The sequence below is a fragment of the Brachyhypopomus gauderio genome, unplaced genomic scaffold, assembly GCF_052324685.1.
Source record: "Brachyhypopomus gauderio isolate BG-103 unplaced genomic scaffold, BGAUD_0.2 sc107, whole genome shotgun sequence".
Classification (NCBI taxonomy): Eukaryota; Metazoa; Chordata; class Actinopteri; order Gymnotiformes; family Hypopomidae; genus Brachyhypopomus; species Brachyhypopomus gauderio.
This window is the reverse complement of record NW_027506928.1, coordinates 371,634-394,250: the sequence shown is the minus strand read 5'-3', so window position 1 is coordinate 394,250 and position 22,617 is coordinate 371,634. Positions and strand designations below refer to the sequence as shown.

Below are 22,617 nucleotides of genomic sequence, written 5' to 3'. Positions count from 1 at the left end.
TATTATGGGTATCATAAGTGTTGACTGTGTTTAATACAGTTATGAGAGTATTATGGGTATCATAGTGTTGACTGCGTTTAATATAGTTATGAGAGTATTATGGGTTTCGTAGGTGTTGACTGTGTTTAATATAGTTATGAGAGTATTATGGTATCATACTGCTCGAGGATTTCAGGAACCGACCAAGACTAAATATTAATCAAAACAGGTTTATAAAACAAAAACAGCTATTTAACTACATACAGTGAACAAACAAACAAAGAAACAACAAATGTACACAGGGACAAAATTAGATTAAATTAAATGGCTTCCCATCACCATGACAACACACTAAATAACACACTGTAACACACTCAACAATACAATCACACCCCAGCTGGGCAAATCCAAAATCGTAAGTAGAAAATAAAACAAGTAAAAACACACCAACACCAAACATCAAAATCACAACAAACACACAACACCAAGCATCAAAATCACAACAAACACAGTAGTCAGAGATGGTCCCAGACTTCTCTTCTTATATGTGGTGACAGACACAACAGCCAATCCAGGAACAACGTGACAGTGATTTATGAGGTGAACCAGACATAGAGGAGGAGACATACCTGCAACAGATATGCACAACACACACATACACACACACACAACACCAGACATAAAGGAGGAGACATACCTGCAACAGATAGACACAACACACAAATACACACACACACACACCACCAGACATAGAGGAGGAGACATACCTACAACAGATAGACACAACACACAATCACACACAACACCAGACATAGAGGAGGAGACATACCTGCAACAGATAGGCACAACACACAAATACACACACACACACACACACACACACACACACACACACACACACACACACACACACACACACACACACACACACACACACACACCACCAGACATAGAGGAGGAGACATACCTGCAACAGATAGACACAACACACAAATACACACACACACACACACAACACCAGACATAGGGGAGGAGACATACCTGCAACAGATAGACACAACACACAATCACACACACATACAACACCAGACAGATCACGCAGGGTCGTAACACATGACCAGAGGCTTCATATATGATTTCCTTACAAAGACATTTTATACACACACACACATACATACACATACACACACACACACACATGTGTATAAAATGTCTTTGTAAGGAAAGACATATACACACACACTATTTACCCACGCATAACACTATGACACCTGGATCATAGAATATTCACCCACACTTTAAACACACGGTATGAAATCACCTCTATACATCAGACATGGTGATGTGTGTAATGTGTGGAGTGAATGTGAACATCCATCATGGTGGTGTTTCTCATTACAGGAGCTCAGAGGTTTGATCTGGAGGGTGGAGGTGTTGTTGTTGCTGCTCCTGGTTCTGACGTCACTCTGCCGTGTTCACTCACACCACGTATGAGTGCTGTGGACATGAAAGTGAAGTGGACCAGACAGGATCAAGGAGACAAACTGGTGCATCACTATAAGAATAAACAAGACCAGACTGATGATCAGGATCCTTCATACAGAGGCAGAACATCTCTGTTTATAGAGGAACTACAGTATGGCAACACCTCACTGCTCCTGAAGTATGTTCAATGGTCTGATGGAGGACAGTACACATGTGGAGTTCAGGGCACTGGCGTCTATAAAAATATCACCATTAATCTCAACGTTGAAGGTAAGACACATTCCTGTGTGCTTTATTCACACATGTCCAACATTACACTGTTCAAATCAGAGTAAAAGGAAAAACTGATGTTTATATTTTTATTACGTGTACACAGCAGAGGAAGTAAAACACATTACTGCTTCCTGGTTAAAGGGTCTTTAGGGCTCTGTGTGTCATCAGAACATGATTCCTGTTTCTCATGTGTACAGTACTGAGTTGACACATAGACACAACACACAATCACACACACACACACACACACAACACCAGACATAGAGGAGGAGACATACCTGCAACACAGACACAACACACAAGCACACACACACACACACACACACACACACACACACACACACACACAGAGTTTATTTAAAATGATCTCATTCTAGTGGGTTTTAATTCAAATGTACGAATCTGAGACTGAAAGTTTTAGAGTAAACAGACTAGTTTACATATAGCCGCCTGTTCTCAGACAATCTACAGCAGGAGTGGCCAACCTGCGGCTCTTTGCCTGGTTTCATGCGGCTCCCCAGCCGGTCCGCACTCTCACCTGCACTAACGGTGTGTGCTGCCGGGGGCCGGTGGTTTAACTCGGCCCGTGGAGGAGCCATTGCCGCGCGCTGCGGCCCGTAGTCACGCTGCTGTTTATACATATATTCTTATATTTTTATCTGATGCCATGTGCATTTCACACCACTCGGATTAGACCTGGAATTAGTAAGTGTTCAACCTACTCAGAGTTGAGCGATCCTGATTATTTTAACTCCGATCAGCCGTTTTGGAACTGAAAATTCTGAGTATGTCAGATCGCGGTAAGACAACTCAGAGTTCAGGGTTAAGTTTAGAGTTTGTTAAACTCGCTTTCTGGAATACCCTCAGGACAAGATCATTTCAATAAACAAATTTTGGCAGGGGAAAAATGCACAGCAAAACAAAAATATGAAGACGTTTTTAACAGAGTAGGCAGCCCTAGCCTGGCAACCGGGAATCACAAGACCGGTTCCCTAACCACCAGACCATGACTAAACCCCACACTGTTTGTGTCTGTAATTTATATTAAATCTGAGCAGAGGTCTCTCTCTCTCTCTCTCTCTCTCTCTCTCTCTCTCTCTCTCTCTCTCTCTCTCTCTCTCTCTCTCTCTCTCTCTCTCTCTCTCTCTCTCTCTCTCTGTGAGAGAGAGAGAGAGGAAGGGATGGGTGATGTTCAAGCGTGCCCATGTGTTTGATGTGGCTCTTTGCTGTAACACAGTAAAAAAAAAAAGTGGCTCTTGATCTCTGATGGGTTGGCCACCCCTGATCTAAAGAATAAATGTAGAAATAACTGACAAAATTAACTTTGGGACAATTTCCCTATCGATACTATTATATGTGTGGTAGGCTTTTCACGATACTAAGAATTACAACTTCGATACGATATTAAAAAAAATATTGAAATTTGATACCATTTTCGATACCAAAGTCAGATACTGTGCTAATATCCGTTTTAAAGCCTTAAATTTTTTTTATAAACAAACAAATGAATGCTGCTTTGTGTTTGAAAATGCTTGAAATTGTAACTTCATTTCACAACAAATCGCTGTCTGACTGAACAGTTCTCTTGTATTACGTTACCTCTTGTAATTCCAGGACGAAACATGAGAAAACGTGAAGACGTTAAAATTGGGCATTTTGAAAATAAACAACCATTAAATAATGTGATAAAAACGCGAATAATTTCGAGTATATGTATAAATATTTAACTTATCCCAACAAACATGCGACGTCAGAAAGACGTTAAAATCATGTCTGTATCACATCGGTCAGTCCAGACCCATTTTTGCATTTGTGGACATTCAAAACTGGTTCAAAATCTGACAGTGTGACTAGGACCTTAACCTTAACTTAACATGGACGTCTATGACGAGTTTTCTATCTGAATGTCCGACTAGGACCTTTATTGGATGTCAGTGGACATGCAAAAACTGCAACTGAACGGCAGTAATAGACGTTCAAAAGACGTTTAAAAAAGACATCGCAAAAACTTTCATTCTGCCTTTACAGTGGACATCTTTTGAATGTTGACAAAGTGTCTTTGCTCGTGCTGAGAAATATTGAAATGGACCTTGAAAGTGACATACAAGTGTTTGAATTCCACAAGGTGTATGAACCCTGCAAACATGACTTTGGTAATCGCGCTGAAGCGCGGAGCACGCAAGGTCGTGCACCTCTCGAATTTTGTAACTTCGCGCGCGCCGTGCCTCAGCGCAATGAACAAAGTCATGTTTGCAGGGTTCATACACCTTTATAAAGGTGGAATTAAAGCACTTGTACCAATATTTCCCAGCACGTTAAACTTAATTAAGTTAAATATTTATACATATACTCGAAATGATTCGAAATATTGCGCTTTTAATCACATTATTTAATGGTTGTTTATTTTCAAAACGCCCAATCTTAACGTCTTCACGTTCTCTCGTGTTTCGTCCTGGAATTACAAGAGGCTCGTATTTGTTAACGTAATACAAGAGAACTGTTCAGTCAGACAGATATTTGTTGTGAAATGAAGTAGTTACAATTTCAAGCATTTTCAAGTACTTTAGCCTAAATTCCAGCACTTTTCAAACCTGAAACACATTGAAACACAAAGCAGCATTAAAATTCATCAGGTAAGTGTTCATTCCCCTGTTGTTGAGGGGTGTTTATTTTATACTACCACATATCGTTTTGGACAACACTGCAAAGCGGAAAGTATAAACGCCTCCACTGCTTGCAGAGGTTCGCACGAGGTGTGCGGAGTCGAGCGCTATGGTCACTCAACCAGGCTTTAGCGCCCTTCGTTGAAATGTTCCAAAAGCACCGCTTGCAAACTGGCTTGTTCATGTCCTTCGGTTTTCCATCTGTATCTGCTTCGAATCCAACAGCTGACCGATACTGATACTGTTGTACAGTATCGATATATCAATTTTTTTGACAACACTAATGTGTGGTCACACAAAACATTTAAACATGAAATCGTTAAGCATTTAAAAATAGTAATTTTGTCATTAATGTTGAAATTAGTGTACTATTTTTGAAGTGTAATACATGAAGTGTCCGTAAATTTACATTTTTAACGTTCAATCTATGGTATACAAGACGCCATGCAAACGAGAACCTAAAAGTGATTAGTGCAATATAAATCAGTATTTGAATACCTTTTTGATCAGAATAACAGTTATAGTTTTAATGTAATTTTACTTTGTCATTCTTGGTAATTGGGCTAGAATTTTATAGGGGAGTAGCTTTTATATGGGAGAACCTTAGGCAAACACCCCCCACCCCCATGGACTTAAAAACACTACATTTTAACACCAGCATGTTATCAATCCCACTCATGATGGATTAGTATTAGTATGTCACATTAGATCTTTTATTAATAGATGCATTAGTTATTTTATGCTGCTTCATATTAAACATGGATTTAATTGTAGATCTTCAAGTCTCATATCACGATTGCTTGTGGGGTTTTTTTTTGTTTTGGTTTTTTTTTTTCAGCATCAATCAGCCCCCCAAATGAGCTACGAATTCCGGTATTTAAAATAAATGGTATTGTAATATTTGGTATAAACGTACTGGGTAGCAGAAATGCTGCCACCACCTTTGTTAAGACGGATGGTCCGGTGTTCTGTTCGAATTTTCCTATCCGTCGAAAATTCCTACCTAGGCTTACTGCGCATGCGCAATTCACTATTACGTCATGATTTTGGTGGCTTAATGATGTTTTATAATGACATTTAGGCTGTCGAAATATCCTAACTATAGTGTTAATGAACTTAATGCTGGTTTATAAAGACACACAGGCTAAAAACATATTCATACAAAGATGTAAACAATCCAATTTGCTTGTATTAATATTAATAACAATACATGAATACGCAAAATATCCTACCTTTTAAACGCTGATTTGCGCTACATTATGACGTTTCCATAAGGTAAACAAACTACAGAGATACGTCTACAAATATCGATAAGGTAGCAAAATTCAACAGAACACCGGCGCAGAGGCTAAATGCAACCACAACAACGGAGTATTTTCTACAAGATTACTTTTATTTATTATCATACACAATTAGGTAAGGTCAGGCGATCACCATGAATGTAAAATCAATGGCCCAGCAGTCCCCAGGGCACACCCCAACCACAGCACGCAACTTCGTTATCACAGCAAACTATCACCACAGCAAACCACTTAAATGCCACACTGTAAAATGGGCAAACACCACTTCACACTAAGAGGGCTACCAAAATGACCTCACGACTGTTCGGCGTCCCTATCTTCAAATTCATAAACACTAATTAAAATCACAAACAAGGTACTGTTTTAAAATCATCACTTATCTCGTTGGCGAACAAGACCCTCCCACCGGGTCTAGGCTTATGGCGTCATCTAATCTCCTTTCAGGCTACGTTCCACAGCAGCACAGGTAAGCCCTAAACTACTCGCCCAACTACCTTTCTACAGGAGGGGATTGTTCCTCCCCTCCTGACACAGGAACAACTAAATTGGCTGCTAACTATCTTCCTCGTCGGCTGCTCTAACCACAGCAAACAATTCCCTCCCGCACCAATCTAAGTAGCGCTCACAACTCGCCACAGTTCTCGCAACCCAAACAAGCCTGTCTCCTCTAACATTACCCCTCATTTTAACTGGTTGCCCTAATCAATCTCCAATCGTTTGCAAGTGCAGTCTCTGCACTTAAACACGCCCCTTCAACTCGCTACACTATTTTAACCAATGGTTAAAGGAATGGTTTTGTAATACTTTAACATGTATATTTATTGTTCCTGAAAAACAGGCATGCGTGATTTAGGTGATGTGTTCATCTCAACGTTGAGATCAACTACATATAGATTCACCAGAAATGGAAAAAGGAGGGCTCTCTCTAAAAGACCCCAGACTGGGGTTAGCCTAACACTAGCTGTATCTCTGCATTAAAGACCTTAGCTTGACAGTTCCATGGACCTGCTCTCATTGGCAGGTCTCTACTTTAGAAACACTATTTAGATTCATCAATTTAAAGTAATTATAGACCAATTGAATCTTACCATTCTTGAGTAAAATACAAAAAAGTGTTTACAGAATTAAGTGAATTCTTAAAGAAGATTAACATAAAGAGTCTACCTTCAGGTTACAGTAATGTTAAAGTTATGATGATGATAATACTTTATTGTCAGATCAGATCTGAAATTTCTTGCATACAAACAGTAGCTCTGTTAACACATTAGCATCACAACACATAGGACACAAACATTGTACAATACGTACACCATTTACTCATATTTCAACATCTTTTAAAGTTATAGATTAAGTTCTTTGTTTAAATTAAGGATTGACTGATGTACAAAAGAATTCTTCAGTCTAACCTTATTGAACCTTGGAACACTATCACGCCACCCCGATGGGAGAAGTACATATTCACTCTTCAAAACATGATTAGTACCAAAAATTATGTTTTTAGCCAGCCGCATTGTGTTGGTATGATAAGTGGTCTCATATAATCTTTCTAGAGGTTGACCCACAATTTTTGAACATATCTTAATCAAATATTTCAATCCTGACATTACAGATATGGACAAGCAATTATACCACACAGCATTGCAATACTGCAGAACACTCAAAATAACAGCAGTATAGAACAACAGGAGTATCTGTCGAGTAGCTCCAAAAGATCGGAGGCGACGGAGAAAATAAAGTCTCTGTCTGTTTTTTTTTTACAGATGTAGTCGATGTGGTGTTTCCATGATAAGCTAGCATCAATCATCACACCAAGATATTTATAGGACTCCACCTGTTCGATTACCTCATTATTGATAGTGGAGTTAACATATTTGTTTTTGGCCAAATGCAATTTCCTTTTTTTTCTTTGTGTTTATTTCCAGAGTATTATATTTGCTCCATGTCACTACTTTGTTAACACCTTGTTGGTGTAGATCCTGGTTGTTCGAGTCATGTAATAATGTTAACAAAACAGTGTCATCTGAGTATTTTAGCACATACTGATTATTTGAAGACGAGCGACAGTCATCTGTGTACAGAGTAAAAAGAACAGCAGAACTCACACAGCCCTGAGGTGCATCAACATTTTGTTAACCAACTGAACACAGAAATTGATATAATCATTAATAGCAGTTGTTCTTGCATCCAAGGAGCTCTTATGAAAGATGCTCCAATCAGTCCAGTCAAAACAAGCTCTAAGCTGTTCCTTACTCTCATTTGTCCACAATCTTGAAACTACATGAAACATTCATGTCCCGGGCCCAGCAAGACTGTCAACGGGCCTGGGTATTATGATCCGAATTTAAAATAGGAGGTCTACATTTTGAAATATAAGCATTCGTAATATTTACAAAACACTTGTCCAAAATGGTATTTGGCCTGGTTTGGTTTTTAATATATTGCTCAAAACCAGGAACACAGAGTCCAGGTGACACTGATTCATATCTCCAACTACTATTGCTGGGGCATCAGGGTATTTAAGTTGTAACTCATGGACGCAGTCAGCAATGGTATTTGCTGCTTTAGTGGCTCTTCCATCGGGAGAGGCATATACCACAAAAAGTAAAATGCATCCAAACTCTCCGTAAATATAAATATTAAAAATAAATATTTATGGGTAAATAAAACGGTCTTAAAGTCATTCCCAGTATTTCCACATTTGGGTCACATATCTGGAGTGCTGTCTGCACCAGAGATCGTTAATGTACACACAGATGCCTCCTCCCCGTGTCTTTCCCGAGTCTGTGTTCCTATCTGCTCGTACTAGTGTAAAACCCTGAAATTTCGAAGAGCAAATCAGACATTATCGGCTGTAACCAACTTTCAGTGAAACATAACAAGGATGCTTTGCGGAATTCCTTACTAGGGATGCAAATGATTAATCGACTTTCGATTAATTGTCGATTAAGACGTTACTCGATCAAAATGTATTAATCACGATTAATCATTAGAGAGCGCTCCTGTATTAACTTGAACAGAGCGTAAGAACGAGAGGTGAACACGTGTCGCGAAAGACCAGAGTGGAAAACAAAATGAAGCGGGCGAAAAGACGTGCGGTGTGGGACCATTTTGAAGCGTGTTCGGGAAACGAGGCAGAAACTGCGTAATCCAGAAAATCCCAAGGAGGGAAACTTTATTTTCCACGCAACTCAAACAATAGCACTGTTCTCTTCCCCTCCCCTGGCGCGCGCAGGCGCCGCTCTCCCAGTGTCACTTAAAGGGCCAAGTGCCTGTCTGTTAGGGAACTCGCTGCGAGGAGTAGTAGTCGCTACAATTTCAACATTGTTAATTTAGGCAAAGAAGTCAAATGTTCTGTGTGTAATGCGGTATTGAAGTACAACAGTTCCACTAGCTCACTCAATTATCATTTGAACACCATGCATGCAGCTGTCCTGCATATCACCAGTGCACCTGGTCAACCTAAAATCACAGCTACACTGGGAAGGCGAGCGTTTTCGAAGCTCGCTACAAAAAATACGAGTGAGCTAAAAACAAAGCTATCTACTGCTACTACTGTAGCCCTTACAACAGATTATTGGACGGCTCTAACAACAGAAAGTTACATTACTGTGACGTGCCACTACACTGACGAGAACTGGCAGCTAAAATCTGCAGTGCTGATTACGACGAACATGTCGGGTAGACACACCGCTGACAGTTTAACTGACAAGCTCAATGATGTTGTGGAAACTTGGGCACTCTCCGGTCGCGTTACAGCATGTGTTCACTACAAAGCTAGAAACATTGTCCAAACATGGGCTCAATAATATTCTGTTTGGCTCTCTATTTAATTTCTTCTTTTTTTTAAACATTTTTTTAAATGTTTAATGTTTCAAATTGAACTGAGCCAGTCCTTAATTTATTCCTTTTTTAAAATGAATGTATTTTGTTATACCATAAAAATTTCCTCATGCATAATTACTTGAGCAATATATAATATAATACAATATCATTATCATAATATAATATATACTTTTTGAACAAAGTGTTTTAACTACACTGCTCAAAAAAATAAAGGGAACACTTAAACAACACAATGTAACTCCAAGTTATGGTGTGATTTTTGTTTCAATAGTTCCACAAAAGCAAAAGTAAATCCAAGAGCAGAAAGTATATGTTATGAATGCAAAACAGAAAAAATATATCAAAAGTATATATTTTTTTATATAATTGGTTATTTGAAACTTATTTTCGTTTGCATTTTGACAAGTTTTTGGTTCCATTGTTTTTGTTTTTTTGGATTTTCCCAGTAAGGTCTTTTGCTTCTGGAATCTCTATTTGCTTCTGCTTCGTTTTTTGCTTCTGACTTTTGGAACACATTTCACGTGTGGGAGGGTCTTAGATGAAGGCGTTCCTCTGCAATCTCCATTGGTCACTGATTCCGGACTGACACAGAGCTCTGAGACCGCCTCTGGGACCAAGCCACGCCCACCCCACCAGCTTCCCAGCGTTTTCAAACATGGCGGAACGCGGTGGTTCTTGTTTCACAGCAGCATGTAAACTGAGTTTTACCATTAAAGTTTATACGAAGTTTATAATTAATTGCTAAATTGTCTGTAGATATTGCAAATGTACACTGTATAATAACTACATTAAGCATGCTCACCAGCACGAGCTTTTTTAAATTTTAGTGAACTGGATGGAGAGAACATTGACGTGTGGAAGAAATATGAGTATTTGCAATATCTGGTATGGCGACGGACGGGGGGTGGGGGGCAGCTGGTGTACGAGAGGTGATGCCAAATATAGTAAAATCCATAATAGTAAAAAATACCAAAATTAAAGCAATACTGAAAAGTGGCCACCCTATATACAACCAGCTTTGTTCACTCACAGTTTTTCAGTGTTCTGCAGGTACCACACATCACATGCATCTTGTGCTGTCCATATTTTATTAAGAAGTGAACAATATTCATTGAACCATTGAACATAGAGATACTAAACATAATACATGTCAGACATGACCAGGCCCGTTGACAGTCTTGCTGGGGCCCGGGACAAGAAAGTTTCATGTGCCCCCCCCCCCCCCCCCCCCCCCCCCCCCCCCGCGCATCATTTGAATTTCCTCTGTAGCAGACAATCCTTCTGTTAGGTCATATAGTATATAATATAGCCACACATCAAAGCTGTTTCTGACAGCTGACTAGGCCTGTCGCGATAATTACATTATCAACTTATCGTACGATAATTTTTTTAACCGCGATCATTTTTACTGATGTCGATAATTGACCATTGGGTTTCCGCTCAAATTTGTTTACATGAGAATAAACCGCAACTACGTTAGATTTCAATAACGTCAATAACAGTGCCTCCACGCACACAGGTGGAGATGTGTTAGCTCGTGAACGTATTTGAGGCTAATAGGACTCGAAATAATTCGCTTTTTATCACATTATTTAATGGTTGTTTATTATAGTGACCGTAGCGCGCAACTCCGCTCACCTCGCGCGAACCTCCGCGAACGGTGAAAGCGTTGTTGTTCGAAACGATATGTGGTAGTATAAAGGAAATCCCCTCAAAAACAGTGGAAGGAACATTTACCTGACAAATTTTAATGTTGCTTTGTGTTTCAGGTTTGAAAAGTGCTGGAATTTAGGCTAAAGTACTTGAAAATACTTGAAATTGTAACTACTTCGTTTCACAATAAATATCTGACTGACTGAACAGTTAACAAATACGAGCCTCTTGTAATTCCAGGATGAAACATGAGAGAACGTGAAGATGTTCTAAGATTGGGCGTTTTGAAAATAAACAACCCTTAAATGATGTGATAAAAAGCGAATTATTTCGAGTATATGTATAAATATTTAACTAAATTAAGTTTAACGTGCTGGGAAATATTGAAATGGACCTTTAAAGTGACGTACAAATGCTTTATGAATTAAACTCTGCATAGCCCGAATATGAACTCCGCAAACATGACTTTGTTCATTGCGCTGCGGCGCGCGAGCGCGAAGTTACAAAATTCGAGAGGTGCACGACCTTGCGAATCGACAGTGCGCGAGGCCACGGCGATTACGTAATTTTCGCCGCGCAGACCCTCGCTCGGCTTGCGATGCGTCAAGTTTAAACCAGGCTTAAACCAGACTTAACTTGCTATATAGCCAAAGAGATGCTGCCGTTAAATACAGTCAGAAAACATTTATAAACATGCTGCAAAGATTTAACATGCAGTATGAACTGCCAAAGAAAACCTTTATCTCCCAAACTGCCATTCCAACCTTATATAATGAAGTCACGTGTTCTGAAGGAGATTAGACATCTCATTTTACTCTGCCACTACAGATATGTGGTCAAGCTCAAATATGAACCCATACATGAGCTTTACAATACATTACTGCCAACTGGTGTAATTGTATTATTATGCTACTATATTATTATTGTGGCACATTGTCTTAAAGCTCCTTTGGGGAGCCCAGAAGCAAGAAAAAATTTTATAATGGCACTTTAAAATGACAATATTATCGTTTATCGCAATAATTTCTGGGACAATATATCGTTCTGAAAATTTTGTTATCGTGACAGGCCTACAGCTGACTGGTTTATACTTGACGCGTCGCCAGCGGCGCGAGGGTTCGCGCGAAAATGACGTAATCGCAGTGGCTCTGCCCGTGGGAGGGCCTCGCGCGCTGTCGGTTCGCAAGGTCGTGCACCTCTCGAATTTTGTAACTTCGCGCGAGTCGCGCTTCAGCGCCATGAACAAAGTCATGTTTGTAGGGTTCATACACCTTTACAAGGTGGAATTCAAGCACGTGTACGTCACTTTAAAGGTCCATTTCAATATTTTCCAGCACGTTAAACTTAATTAAGTTAAATATTTATACATATACTCGAAATGATTCGAAATAATTCGCTTTTTATCACATTATTTAATGGTTGTTTATTTTCAAAACGCCCAATCTTAACGTCTTCACGAGAACTGTTCAGTCAGACAGCTATTTGTTGTGAAACAAAGTAGTTACAATTTCAAGCATTTTCAAGTACTTTAGCCTAAATTCCAGCACTTTTCAAACCTGGAACACAATGCAACTTTAAAATTCGTCAGGTAAATGTTTTTCCTTTCTTTTCTGCGCTCCAGATTTCTGTATTTACTTTAACTATCCGCCACTGTATTTCCCGCTGTTGGGCCAGTACCAGCCGGCTACTGTCGGTGCTGGATCAAACCATTTTCCAGTGGGAGGCGGGGGTGTATGCACTTAATGGAAAATATGCAGATAGGTAAAAAACATATATTGAGCCATTGAGCTTATTATGAGTACATAATTTTACATTAATTAAAGATTTCAAGATTATTTAAAAATTATAGACTTTAAATAAAAAATAAATTGCTGGGCTCTTTGATGGGCCCCCCTGGCCCTAGGGCCCGGGACAACAGACCCGGTTGTCCCCCCCTGTCGACGGGGCTGGACATGACATTCAGACACTGTCCGACTCAGAGATAAAAACAAAAAGATTTTAACTTGGAGGGGTGGGAGTAAGAAGAGTAGTCCATTGAAACGCAGAGTGCGGATTAGTTTCCTTCTCACTTTAGACCCGCGGGGACGCTAGCGAATGATCCAGGAGGAGCGAGTAACTAGTCGCTACTATTGTGAATGTAGAAAAACTGTGACAGAAGCTACAGCAGCGATTTAATTAAAAATAATTTAAAGGCTAGCTTTAAACACGCTCTTCCCTGTTGACTTCTCTCACGGTAATGTCGCGCTGAAAAATATTGACCTGTCTTGTCAATATATGGAGCCAGATCCGTAAACGCGAGCCGCTTTCGCCATTCCAGATGGCTCAGTCAAAACCATTACATCTTAATGAACCAATAAATAACATCAGCGGCAAAAATTAGTGTAAAAAATACCAGGGTATTCATTTAGAACTACAAAAAAATCTTGTTTCTTATTTTACTATCTACCTATTTTTCATAAGAGTTTGTTTTACCGCAAAATATGAAAACTTCAAAACGGCGAATTTCGCCGCAAGGTGACAGATTTTCATGCCTGCATCCAGTTCACTAAAATTTTAAAAAGCTCGCGCTGGTTAAGTGTGCTAATTATTAACTGCCATGCTTATACAGTGTACATTTGCAATATCTACAGACCATTTAGCAATTAACTAAAACCTTTGTATAAACTTTTATGGTAAAACTTAGTTTACATGCTACTGTGAAACAGAACCACCGCGTTCCGCCATGTTTGAAAACGCTGGGAAGCTGGTGGGGTGGGCGTGGCTTGGTCCCAGAGGCGGTCTCAGAGCTCTGTGTCAGTCCGGAATCAGTGACCAATGGAGATTGCAGAGGAACGCCTTCATCTAAGACCCTCCCTCACGTGAAATGTGTTCCAAAAGTCAGAAGCAAAAAACGAAGCAGAAGCAAAGAGAGATTCCAGAAGCAAAAGACCTTACTGGGAAAATCCAAAAAAACAAAAACAATGGAACCAAAAACTTATCAAAATGCAAACGAAAATAAGTTTCAAATAACCAATTATATAAAAAATATATACTTTTGATATATTTTTTTCTGTTTTGCATTCATAACATATACTTTCTGCTCTTGGATTTACTTTTGCTTTTGTGGAACTATTGAAACAAAAATCACACCATACCAAGTCATCCACACTTCGTGTTCAGATAGGAAGCAACACTGATTGTGAATCAATTTCAACTGCTCTTGTGCAAATGGAACAGACAATAGGTAGAAATGAGAGATTTTCAACTGATTTCAAAGATTTTTATTAATTGAGATCTAGGATGTGTTATTTTAGTGTTCCCTTAATTTTTTTGAGCAGTATATTTAGCTGATATTTTTAAAAGCCCTATTGAAACACTGAAATTCAGGTGAAAAACCCCGCTTATCGATTAATCGAAAGTCGATCGATAAGATCAGTCAACTAACGATTAATGAATTAATCGATAATTTGCATCCCTATTCCTTACAGTACCTGCTGTATGCCCGTATAGTGTCAACTTTGTTGCTCATTGAGCGCAGGTTTGTAAGTACAACTGAAGGGAGCGGTGGGCGTTTAAATCTCCGCCGTAGCCGGGTCTTAATTGCTAAATTTCCTTCGGGATCAATAAAGTATCTACCTACCTACCTAATTGCCCCTCTCCTTCCACGTTTTGTGCTCCACTTGGTTCTGATCAGCTCCCGAGGGATAGTATTCAGCATCAAAATGTCGGTGGAAAAGTTGTGTATAATCCACGCTCGTAACTCAAAGAATCTCTCGATTGTATGAGATTATTTGTGTTGGCTCACCGTGCTTGCCCATTTTGTTGTCATTCAGGTGTGTTTGCGTTAGTGGTAGCATTAGCAGCCAGAACCATGTTCCACACAGGCCAATCGTCCACACAGTCACAGACATTTTTTATTACATTTTTCCCCCATCTAAACAGTTAAATAACCATAACTTGTTGCAAAACGAGTAAATACAAAAATCAATCATCATTTAGATGTCACAAGAACATAGAAATGAACACAAACAACAAACAGAGCATACCGACATGCAGTGTGCAGCCGAGCAGCGCACCTGGCCTAATTCAAGATAGGAGATAGAAGTTAGTAAACGATCTCAGTTTTGGTACTGATAAAAAAAAATTCAGATAAGATATATCATGATATTCTTGTGAGTACCTTCCTAATTTCCTCAGATCAGTTTTTCTGGCCATTTATGTGAAACATTCTCAAATGCTGCTACTCTCACCAGTTCCACTATTCCACTATCCATCCATTCATAGATCAGTGGAACCTCCTCCTTTTCTCCGCCCTCTTATTAGAACACACCTATTGGAAAACACCAATAGCCAGATGCTTGCAGATAGTTAAGATCTCTTATTTACAGAGAAACTCTTGTAATCACTCGAAGGTCTCCCAAAGTTCAGAGATGATGACCATGACCAAAGTAGCAGGCAAAGGGGTAAACGTATAGGACATATAGCATATGCGTATAGGACATATAGTATACGCATATAAGACGTATAGTATACGTGTATAGGACATCCGAGGGATCCGAAGCTGAGAGTCCTAAACAAACAAACTAGATTGGCAGAGCATGGTTGTGAACCTTTAGCCAAAGCAGAGACAATAGAGAGACAATAGAAGGCTTTGTTCACAGATTAAAATAGAGAGATGGGCAGGTGATTGTGATCAATGATCTGGTAAGGGCAAGGTGATTGGGAGGAATATTGATAGATGGGTTCTGGGTTTTGGAGTTCATGACAGAAAGTGTGACACTTAGCTGAAACATGTTTCTTGTAAAAACGCCACATCATATTCATGTACAGTTTTTCAGATCATTTAAGCCTTGTAGAACTTGTCTTTCCAACCTCTCTTGATATACTTACATTTGGTTAAAGAATAAGAGAAACATGGAGATCGTCTTTCCATCATCTGCTCACTCTGCTTCCAGGAGAGACTAGAGACAGTATCAGCTGCAACAGTTGTGCTTGTTTGACATTTCTTAAAGGTAGAAAGTACTTTGTTAATTAATCTCAGCTCAGGAACCAGTATTGTGATAACGGAGTTAGGTGGAATATGGTTTAATCAGTCTCATTACTAAAGGGTTAAGTTCTGGTTCCACGCAGTGACCTAATACCATCGACCAAAATATGTATTTACAACCGTGACCAGATTAATGAATAAATGTCCAAATTTATTGAATGATTGATATTACAATTGATGCATTATCAGGAATAGCATATGGAATTATTTGGCTCAAGAATGAAACCTATATGTAAATCTACTAATCTAAACCAGATGTATAATAATAAACAACAAAGAATAGAAAATTAAACAACAACAGAATGATAAGCAACTATCGACAGTCATGGGATTTTAAATGGATTATATGGCTAACCTAAGACGTCTCTAACTAGCGTAGGACCCAGGGAGGGACACAAAGTCTTAGATGGAAATTAGGAAGGGAGAGAGGAAGGATTCTGGCAGAGGCTAATGGTAACAACAATTACTAAACCGGACTCTGGGAGAAATAGAAGTTGGGAGACAACAGATTGAACTGGCAACCTCAAAGCAGCATGTGAACTCTTGAGCGTCTTACTGTGATGTAGCCCAGGCACACCCCTGTGTGAGTTCGGGGATGAAGGCGGATCAACCGATACACGTTCAAGGTTTGTTCACTCCTACGATGGCTAAGCGGAGCCGGCCTCTCTGAGATTGCTCAAATCATGGAGAATTAGCAGTGACGTCACAATTGCGGCTGGAGGGTTGCAGTCAAACTTGTTGCAATTCACTTGAGGAGGTGTACTTGGAGTTAAACTAAAATCAGTGTCTGTTGGCCAAACAGAATTAACTGTAACTTTAAGAAAAGTTTAACTTGACTTGAAAGACTAGTTGAAATTAAAGTAAGTTTGACGACGACACATAAAATAGGTTAAATACTTTTCTCGAGAAAATAAAATAAAGAAGATAAAAAGAAGATAAAATAAAGAAGATAAAATATAATAAAGAAGAATCTTCTTAGTAGTTGGACTCAGTTCGAGCTTAGTTGCGGTCTTTTGGCATCACTTCAGCTGACTGTTGGTCGCGGTGTTTTGGCATTTTTCCAACGAGTTATTTTGTGAGTCCCTTGTTTCACTTTGAGCAAGGGTTTTTAACTCCTTTTAGGGGCGTTGTCGTAGAACACTTTCTTGGTCACTACGCCATTGACCATTGGACTTCGATTACTGAATATTCATTACCTCTGCCCAGACAGGAGGTTCTCCAAGGGGGGAGAGAGATAGAGAAAGGAGGAGAAAAAGAGGCGGAGAGTTGTGAACTGCCTATTTCCCCAGATCCAGTTAATGGATGACAAAAGGCAGACTAGCACAATTCAAGACAAAGTTCCTAATTCCTAAATAAATTGATTTGCATACTCTGCCTAAATAAGTATTAGTTTGGTTTTACCATTCTACACATTGAGCCATTGAATTGCATGAAACACCAGAGCAGTACTTGTCCTCCACCCAACTATACGGGCCAACTGGGTCCCAGTTCAGATCAGAATATCATACTAAAGACATTCTGGATCAGTACCATTTGTTCCAGTGGACCTAAGAACCCTGTAGCTGTCTTTAAGATTTAAAAGCACCTGATGTTCCTGGCTTAAGTGAACATGATCTTAACGTGTGCTGTATCGGTTAAGAACGGGTTTAGCTCAATTATTTCAGTCGTTCAACATGTACAATACATGGAAGAAGTCTGTTATTGGTCCGGTATCTACAAGGCTAGGGTTGAAATACTTTAACCCTAACCCTAATCTATGGCCAAGTAGCCACCATAATCTGAAACCTGTTTTGATTTGAAAGCATACATTGGTCCATGAGTTACCAGTCCAGAACGTAGCCTCCCATGAGGTCACTACACCTGTATCATAAATTATCATGAGATGTAGCCCAGCAATCCACCTTCTTAAAACAGGAAGCCCAGGATTAGATCAGACCAGACCTCATGTTATCAGACCTCATGTTCATTGGCTCAGCAGTAAAGCTGCTTCCCGAGACTCCATGTTGACTTCACAGCATGTTACCATAGTAACTAGCCAATACCAATTCTGAACTTTTAGTTGTAATGCTGTCAAAACTGAATTATCAAACTCAAACTACTTTCAAGTCACATTAAAAATCCACGTCTAATTAAAAAAATTGAAGTGGTTCATGGTCTCTTAGTGTGAACAGGTTCAGTGCCTGTGTGTGGTGGAGTGAAGCATCTGTGCTGTATTAAATAAATGTGATTGTAGACCAGTACAGACCACACAGGTCTGATTACAGAGTATTTTAAATTTGTTCTTCTGTCTCCCACTTTGATCCCTTAATCCACAGGTATCGGAACAAACCCACAGATCATTGTAGAGGGCACAGATGTTTCAGGAGGGATCAAACTACTGTGTGAAACTACAGGCTGGAAGTCTGAGCCTCAGTTGCAGTGGTTCAGTGGTGGAGTAGAACTTCCTGCTGGAGATGTGGAGAACCTCCAAGACAACAAACGCTACACCGTCAGACACCGCATCACTACACACAACAACGGCATCTTCACCTGCAGAGTCAAACAGCATCCCAGGATGGAGAAAGATATCAGTGTAATTTTGGACAACTCTGGTAATCAAGCAGGTATGACTTCAATTGGATTTTGCTGTTTTCCCTGTTGAATCTTCCTGAATTTCTCTGTTGCTTAGCAATATAGCACCACAGACTGATGCTGGTATTACATCACTAATGACACCAGAGTGATGCTGGTGTTACATCACTAATGACACCAGAGTGATGCTGGTGTTACATCACTAATGACACCAGAGTGATGCTGGTGTTACATCACTAATGACACCAGAGTGATGCTGGTGTTACATCACTAATGACACCAGAGTGATGCTGGTGTTACATCACTAATGACACCAGAGTGATGCTGGTGTTACATCACTAATGACACCAGAGTGATGCTGGTATTACATCACTAATGACACCAGAGTGATGCTGGTATTACATCACTAATGACACCAGAGTGATGCTGGTATTACATCACTAATGACACCAGAGTGATGCTGGTATTACATCACTAATGACACCAGAGTGATGCTGGTATTATATCACTAATGACACCAGAGTGATGCTGGTATTACATCACTAATGACACCAGAGTGATGCTGGTATTACATCAAAACACATTACTGCTTCCTGGTTAAAGGATCTTTAGGGCTCTGTGTGTCATCAGAACATGATTCCTGTTTCTCATGTGTACAATACTGAGTTGTTTTATGGTCTCTTAATACACAGCTATTGGAACAGATCCAGTGATCTCTGTGTTGGGCACTGATGGCTCAGGAGGGATCAGACTACTGTGTGAAACTACAGGCTGGAATCCCGAACCTGAGCTACGTGTGTTGGACAGTAACAGAGCAGAACTGTCTGGTGGATATAATGAATCTCACAGAGCTGGAGTGGGCTTTAACCCTTTATAGCAGAGCCAAAACCAGCTTCCTATGACCACCATTAACCCGCTCTTCTCTTACGTAAAACACACTGCGATCATCAACCATGTTCTGTTATCTACCACATTAAAAAACCAGTTTTGTCACCTACAACTACTATTTACTATATAAATGACAGAGATAAAACCTTATAAATAATAAATAAAATTAAAATAAAACGCCATGGGAGTGTCGCAAAATAAAGCGTTCGTCGTGGTTTTGCTGGTCAATACTGATGACGCCAGTATCGTCCACAAATCCCAGAGAATCTCCTCCCTTGTTCTCTGGGAGGAGTGGTGACATTACACCGTTCCCTGTCAATCAGAGCTGTGTCGGCCAGAGGAGGATGGGTTCCCCCCTGAGTCTTGGTTCCTCTCAAGGTTTCTTCCTCATGCAAAAAAAACTAGGGAGTTTTTCCTTGCCACTGTCGCCCTTGGCTTGCTCACTGGGGGCTAGGACTCGGCACTTGTAAAGCTGCTTTGTGACAACAACTGTTGTAAAAAGCGCTATATAAATAAAATTTGATTGATTGATTGATTAAGAGCTACAGTATCCAATCATGTGTGTCTGTGCTCGCGCGAGCGTGACCTCTGAGGTCAGCTGCACCTGTTCAACCACGTGTGAGAAATGTGAGTGTCTCGTGGTCAGCACGATCTTGCCCACACATCGTTAATTTTGTGTTGGGGTAGCTGTGTTATGACGAGAGAGCGAAGTAGAGGTGGTCAATGGAAGCTGGCAATAACAACTAAATGAAAAACATGATGAACAATTACAAGATGGACAATCTGAAAAATGTCGTTAATAATACTAATAAGCCAATAGTTATAGCTAATGTAAGCTAATAATCCGATTTTGAATGCCATCTAGGTCCAACTTCGTTCATAAACAGCCGTTCAACAAACATGCTGCGTTTATCTGAAGCAGAGTCAGTCTTAGGGCGTACTCACACTAGGCTCTGTGATCCGGGCCCGGGCACGGTTGCCTGCCGAAGCACGGTTCGTTTGGCTAGTGTGAGCGCTCCAACCGTGCCCGGGCCCGGATCAGTTAACCGTGCTCGGGCCCGCTTTGAAGAGGTGGGCCAGGGCACGATTCATGTGGACTCGGGCACGGTTCGCTTCTAGTGTGAGCGCTATCCGTGCCCGGGCCCGCTTGGTGCCTCGTCTGATTGGTTCATTTCGCTGGAACTCAAACATGACATCAGTGATGCGACGCTCACGTTAAACAGTCATAGCGGCAAAGCGATTAGCAGACAATCGTTGTGTTAAATGATCGATAAATCTGTGCTTGCACCGTGTTTCTGCACTCCCAAAACGACTCCAAAAATACAATAAAAAGAGAATCATGAGCTCTATAGTGTTGTGCGAGCGCGCTTTTTTTCCAAATAAAGCGGCGTTGTGATGACGTAAGCGTGCTCGGGCCGGGTTGCTGAAGCGAGTGTGAGTGCAGGCCAGCGGGGGAGTGGGGAGGGGGGATAACCGGGCCCCAGCACGGATCCAGCAAACCGTGCCTAGTGTGAGTACGCCCTTATTTAACTGTTTATCAGTATAGTAAAACATACTACATGGGTGTGGAACCGGAATAAAATCCCAATGCGTGCACGGATTATAAAGGGAATACACACAGGTGCACAGCACGCGTTATGCAGACAGGCAAACGCTCTTATTGCATGTCTCACAACACAAAGCATCATAGTGAACTAGCTCGTGACCGTTTTACCACAGGAAGAAGACAACGAGCCGTTTATATGATGATGAACAGACCTGGCTGATTAAGGCATGAAGCTAAGAGTGAAACCCCATTATATCTTTACCTTCTGCGTGTGTTATGTTTGTAAGACTTATTTTACCTCCCAGAGTTGGAAAGTGAGAAATAGGATTACCTACGCATACCGGCAAGTGCGCATGCGCCCGACTAGGCCCGCGTCATCAGGATTACCGGAGATAAAAATGAACGTTTGACGCGTTTCACATGCGAGCGCTTCACAGACCTTATAGTCTGAATCCGAAATGTCGTACTTAAGTAGACACTAGATTTTAATGCAGTGCGTTCTTTCAGTAGGTGACTGGGCAGTTTTCATAACCTCGGACAGACTACCTGTTATCTCGTACTGCTTGTGTGTACTGAATACGAGGGACGTTCGGTATTTCGGATTAAGCCATAGTCTTCATCCCACGATTATGGGGTTATTTTCTCCAGAGGTCCACTGAGGTCCTCGTGTGGTTTTGCACGCCTGCGGTCCCGCACTGATATAACACAGTCGCACACGAGAAGCTCAAATACACGCGGACACGTGTCCCTAGCGCGAGCGTGCACGCGCTCTTCCAGGTGGCTTTATTGTAGGTTCCGAGTAAACTTCTTTATGTTAATTGGAAACACGCGATTGGTCGCTGGCGGAACGACCACTAGGGGGCTCGCGCAGACAAGTTAACGTGAGTCTCTACGTCACTGCGCACGGCACTCCCAACGTCACCTGCGAGATGAAACGGGGTCAGCACAAACGGGAGAAACAGATGGACATTACCGGTAAGAGAAACGTCATGTTAAAATGTCCTGCTGTGTTGGGGGATGTCAAAACTGAAAAACATCTGCAAATATTGAAATCCGAGCATCCAGTCACAGTTTAACAATCACCAGTACTTAGAGTTTATTTAAATGATCTAATCCTAGTGGGTTTTTAATCCAAATGTACGCACACTTAATCTGAGATTGAATGTTTAGAGTAATCAGACTAGTTCACATATAGTTGCCTGTTCTCAGACAACCTAACGAATAAATGTAGAATTTACTGACCAAATGAACTTTGGGACAATTGCCTTTTATCTACCGATACGATTATATGTGTGTGCGCACAATTTTAACGTGTAATCGCTAAGCGTTTAAAAATAGTAACACGCCATGCAAACGATAAAAGATTAGTGCATTACAAATAAATATCTG

The 22,617-nt window shown here is 40.5% G+C and overlaps 1 protein-coding gene across 2 annotated transcripts in view; it reads left to right on the top strand.

The window, feature by feature from the left end:
- Positions 1-22,617, top strand: part of LOC143497363 (butyrophilin-like protein 1) — an 82,351-nt gene that overhangs the window by 13,001 nt on the left and 46,733 nt on the right. The window contains exons 3-6 of one of the 2 annotated variants that reach the window (XM_076993272.1): positions 1,381-1,734; positions 18,539-18,826; positions 19,487-19,662; positions 22,110-22,203. In XM_076993272.1, the coding sequence (XP_076849387.1) occupies positions 1,381-1,734; positions 18,539-18,826; positions 19,487-19,662; positions 22,110-22,203 (912 nt within the window). The remainder of the gene's footprint in view (positions 1-1,380; positions 1,735-18,538; positions 18,827-19,486; positions 19,663-22,109; positions 22,204-22,617) is intronic. The other variant, XM_076993273.1, reaches the window with a different exon arrangement.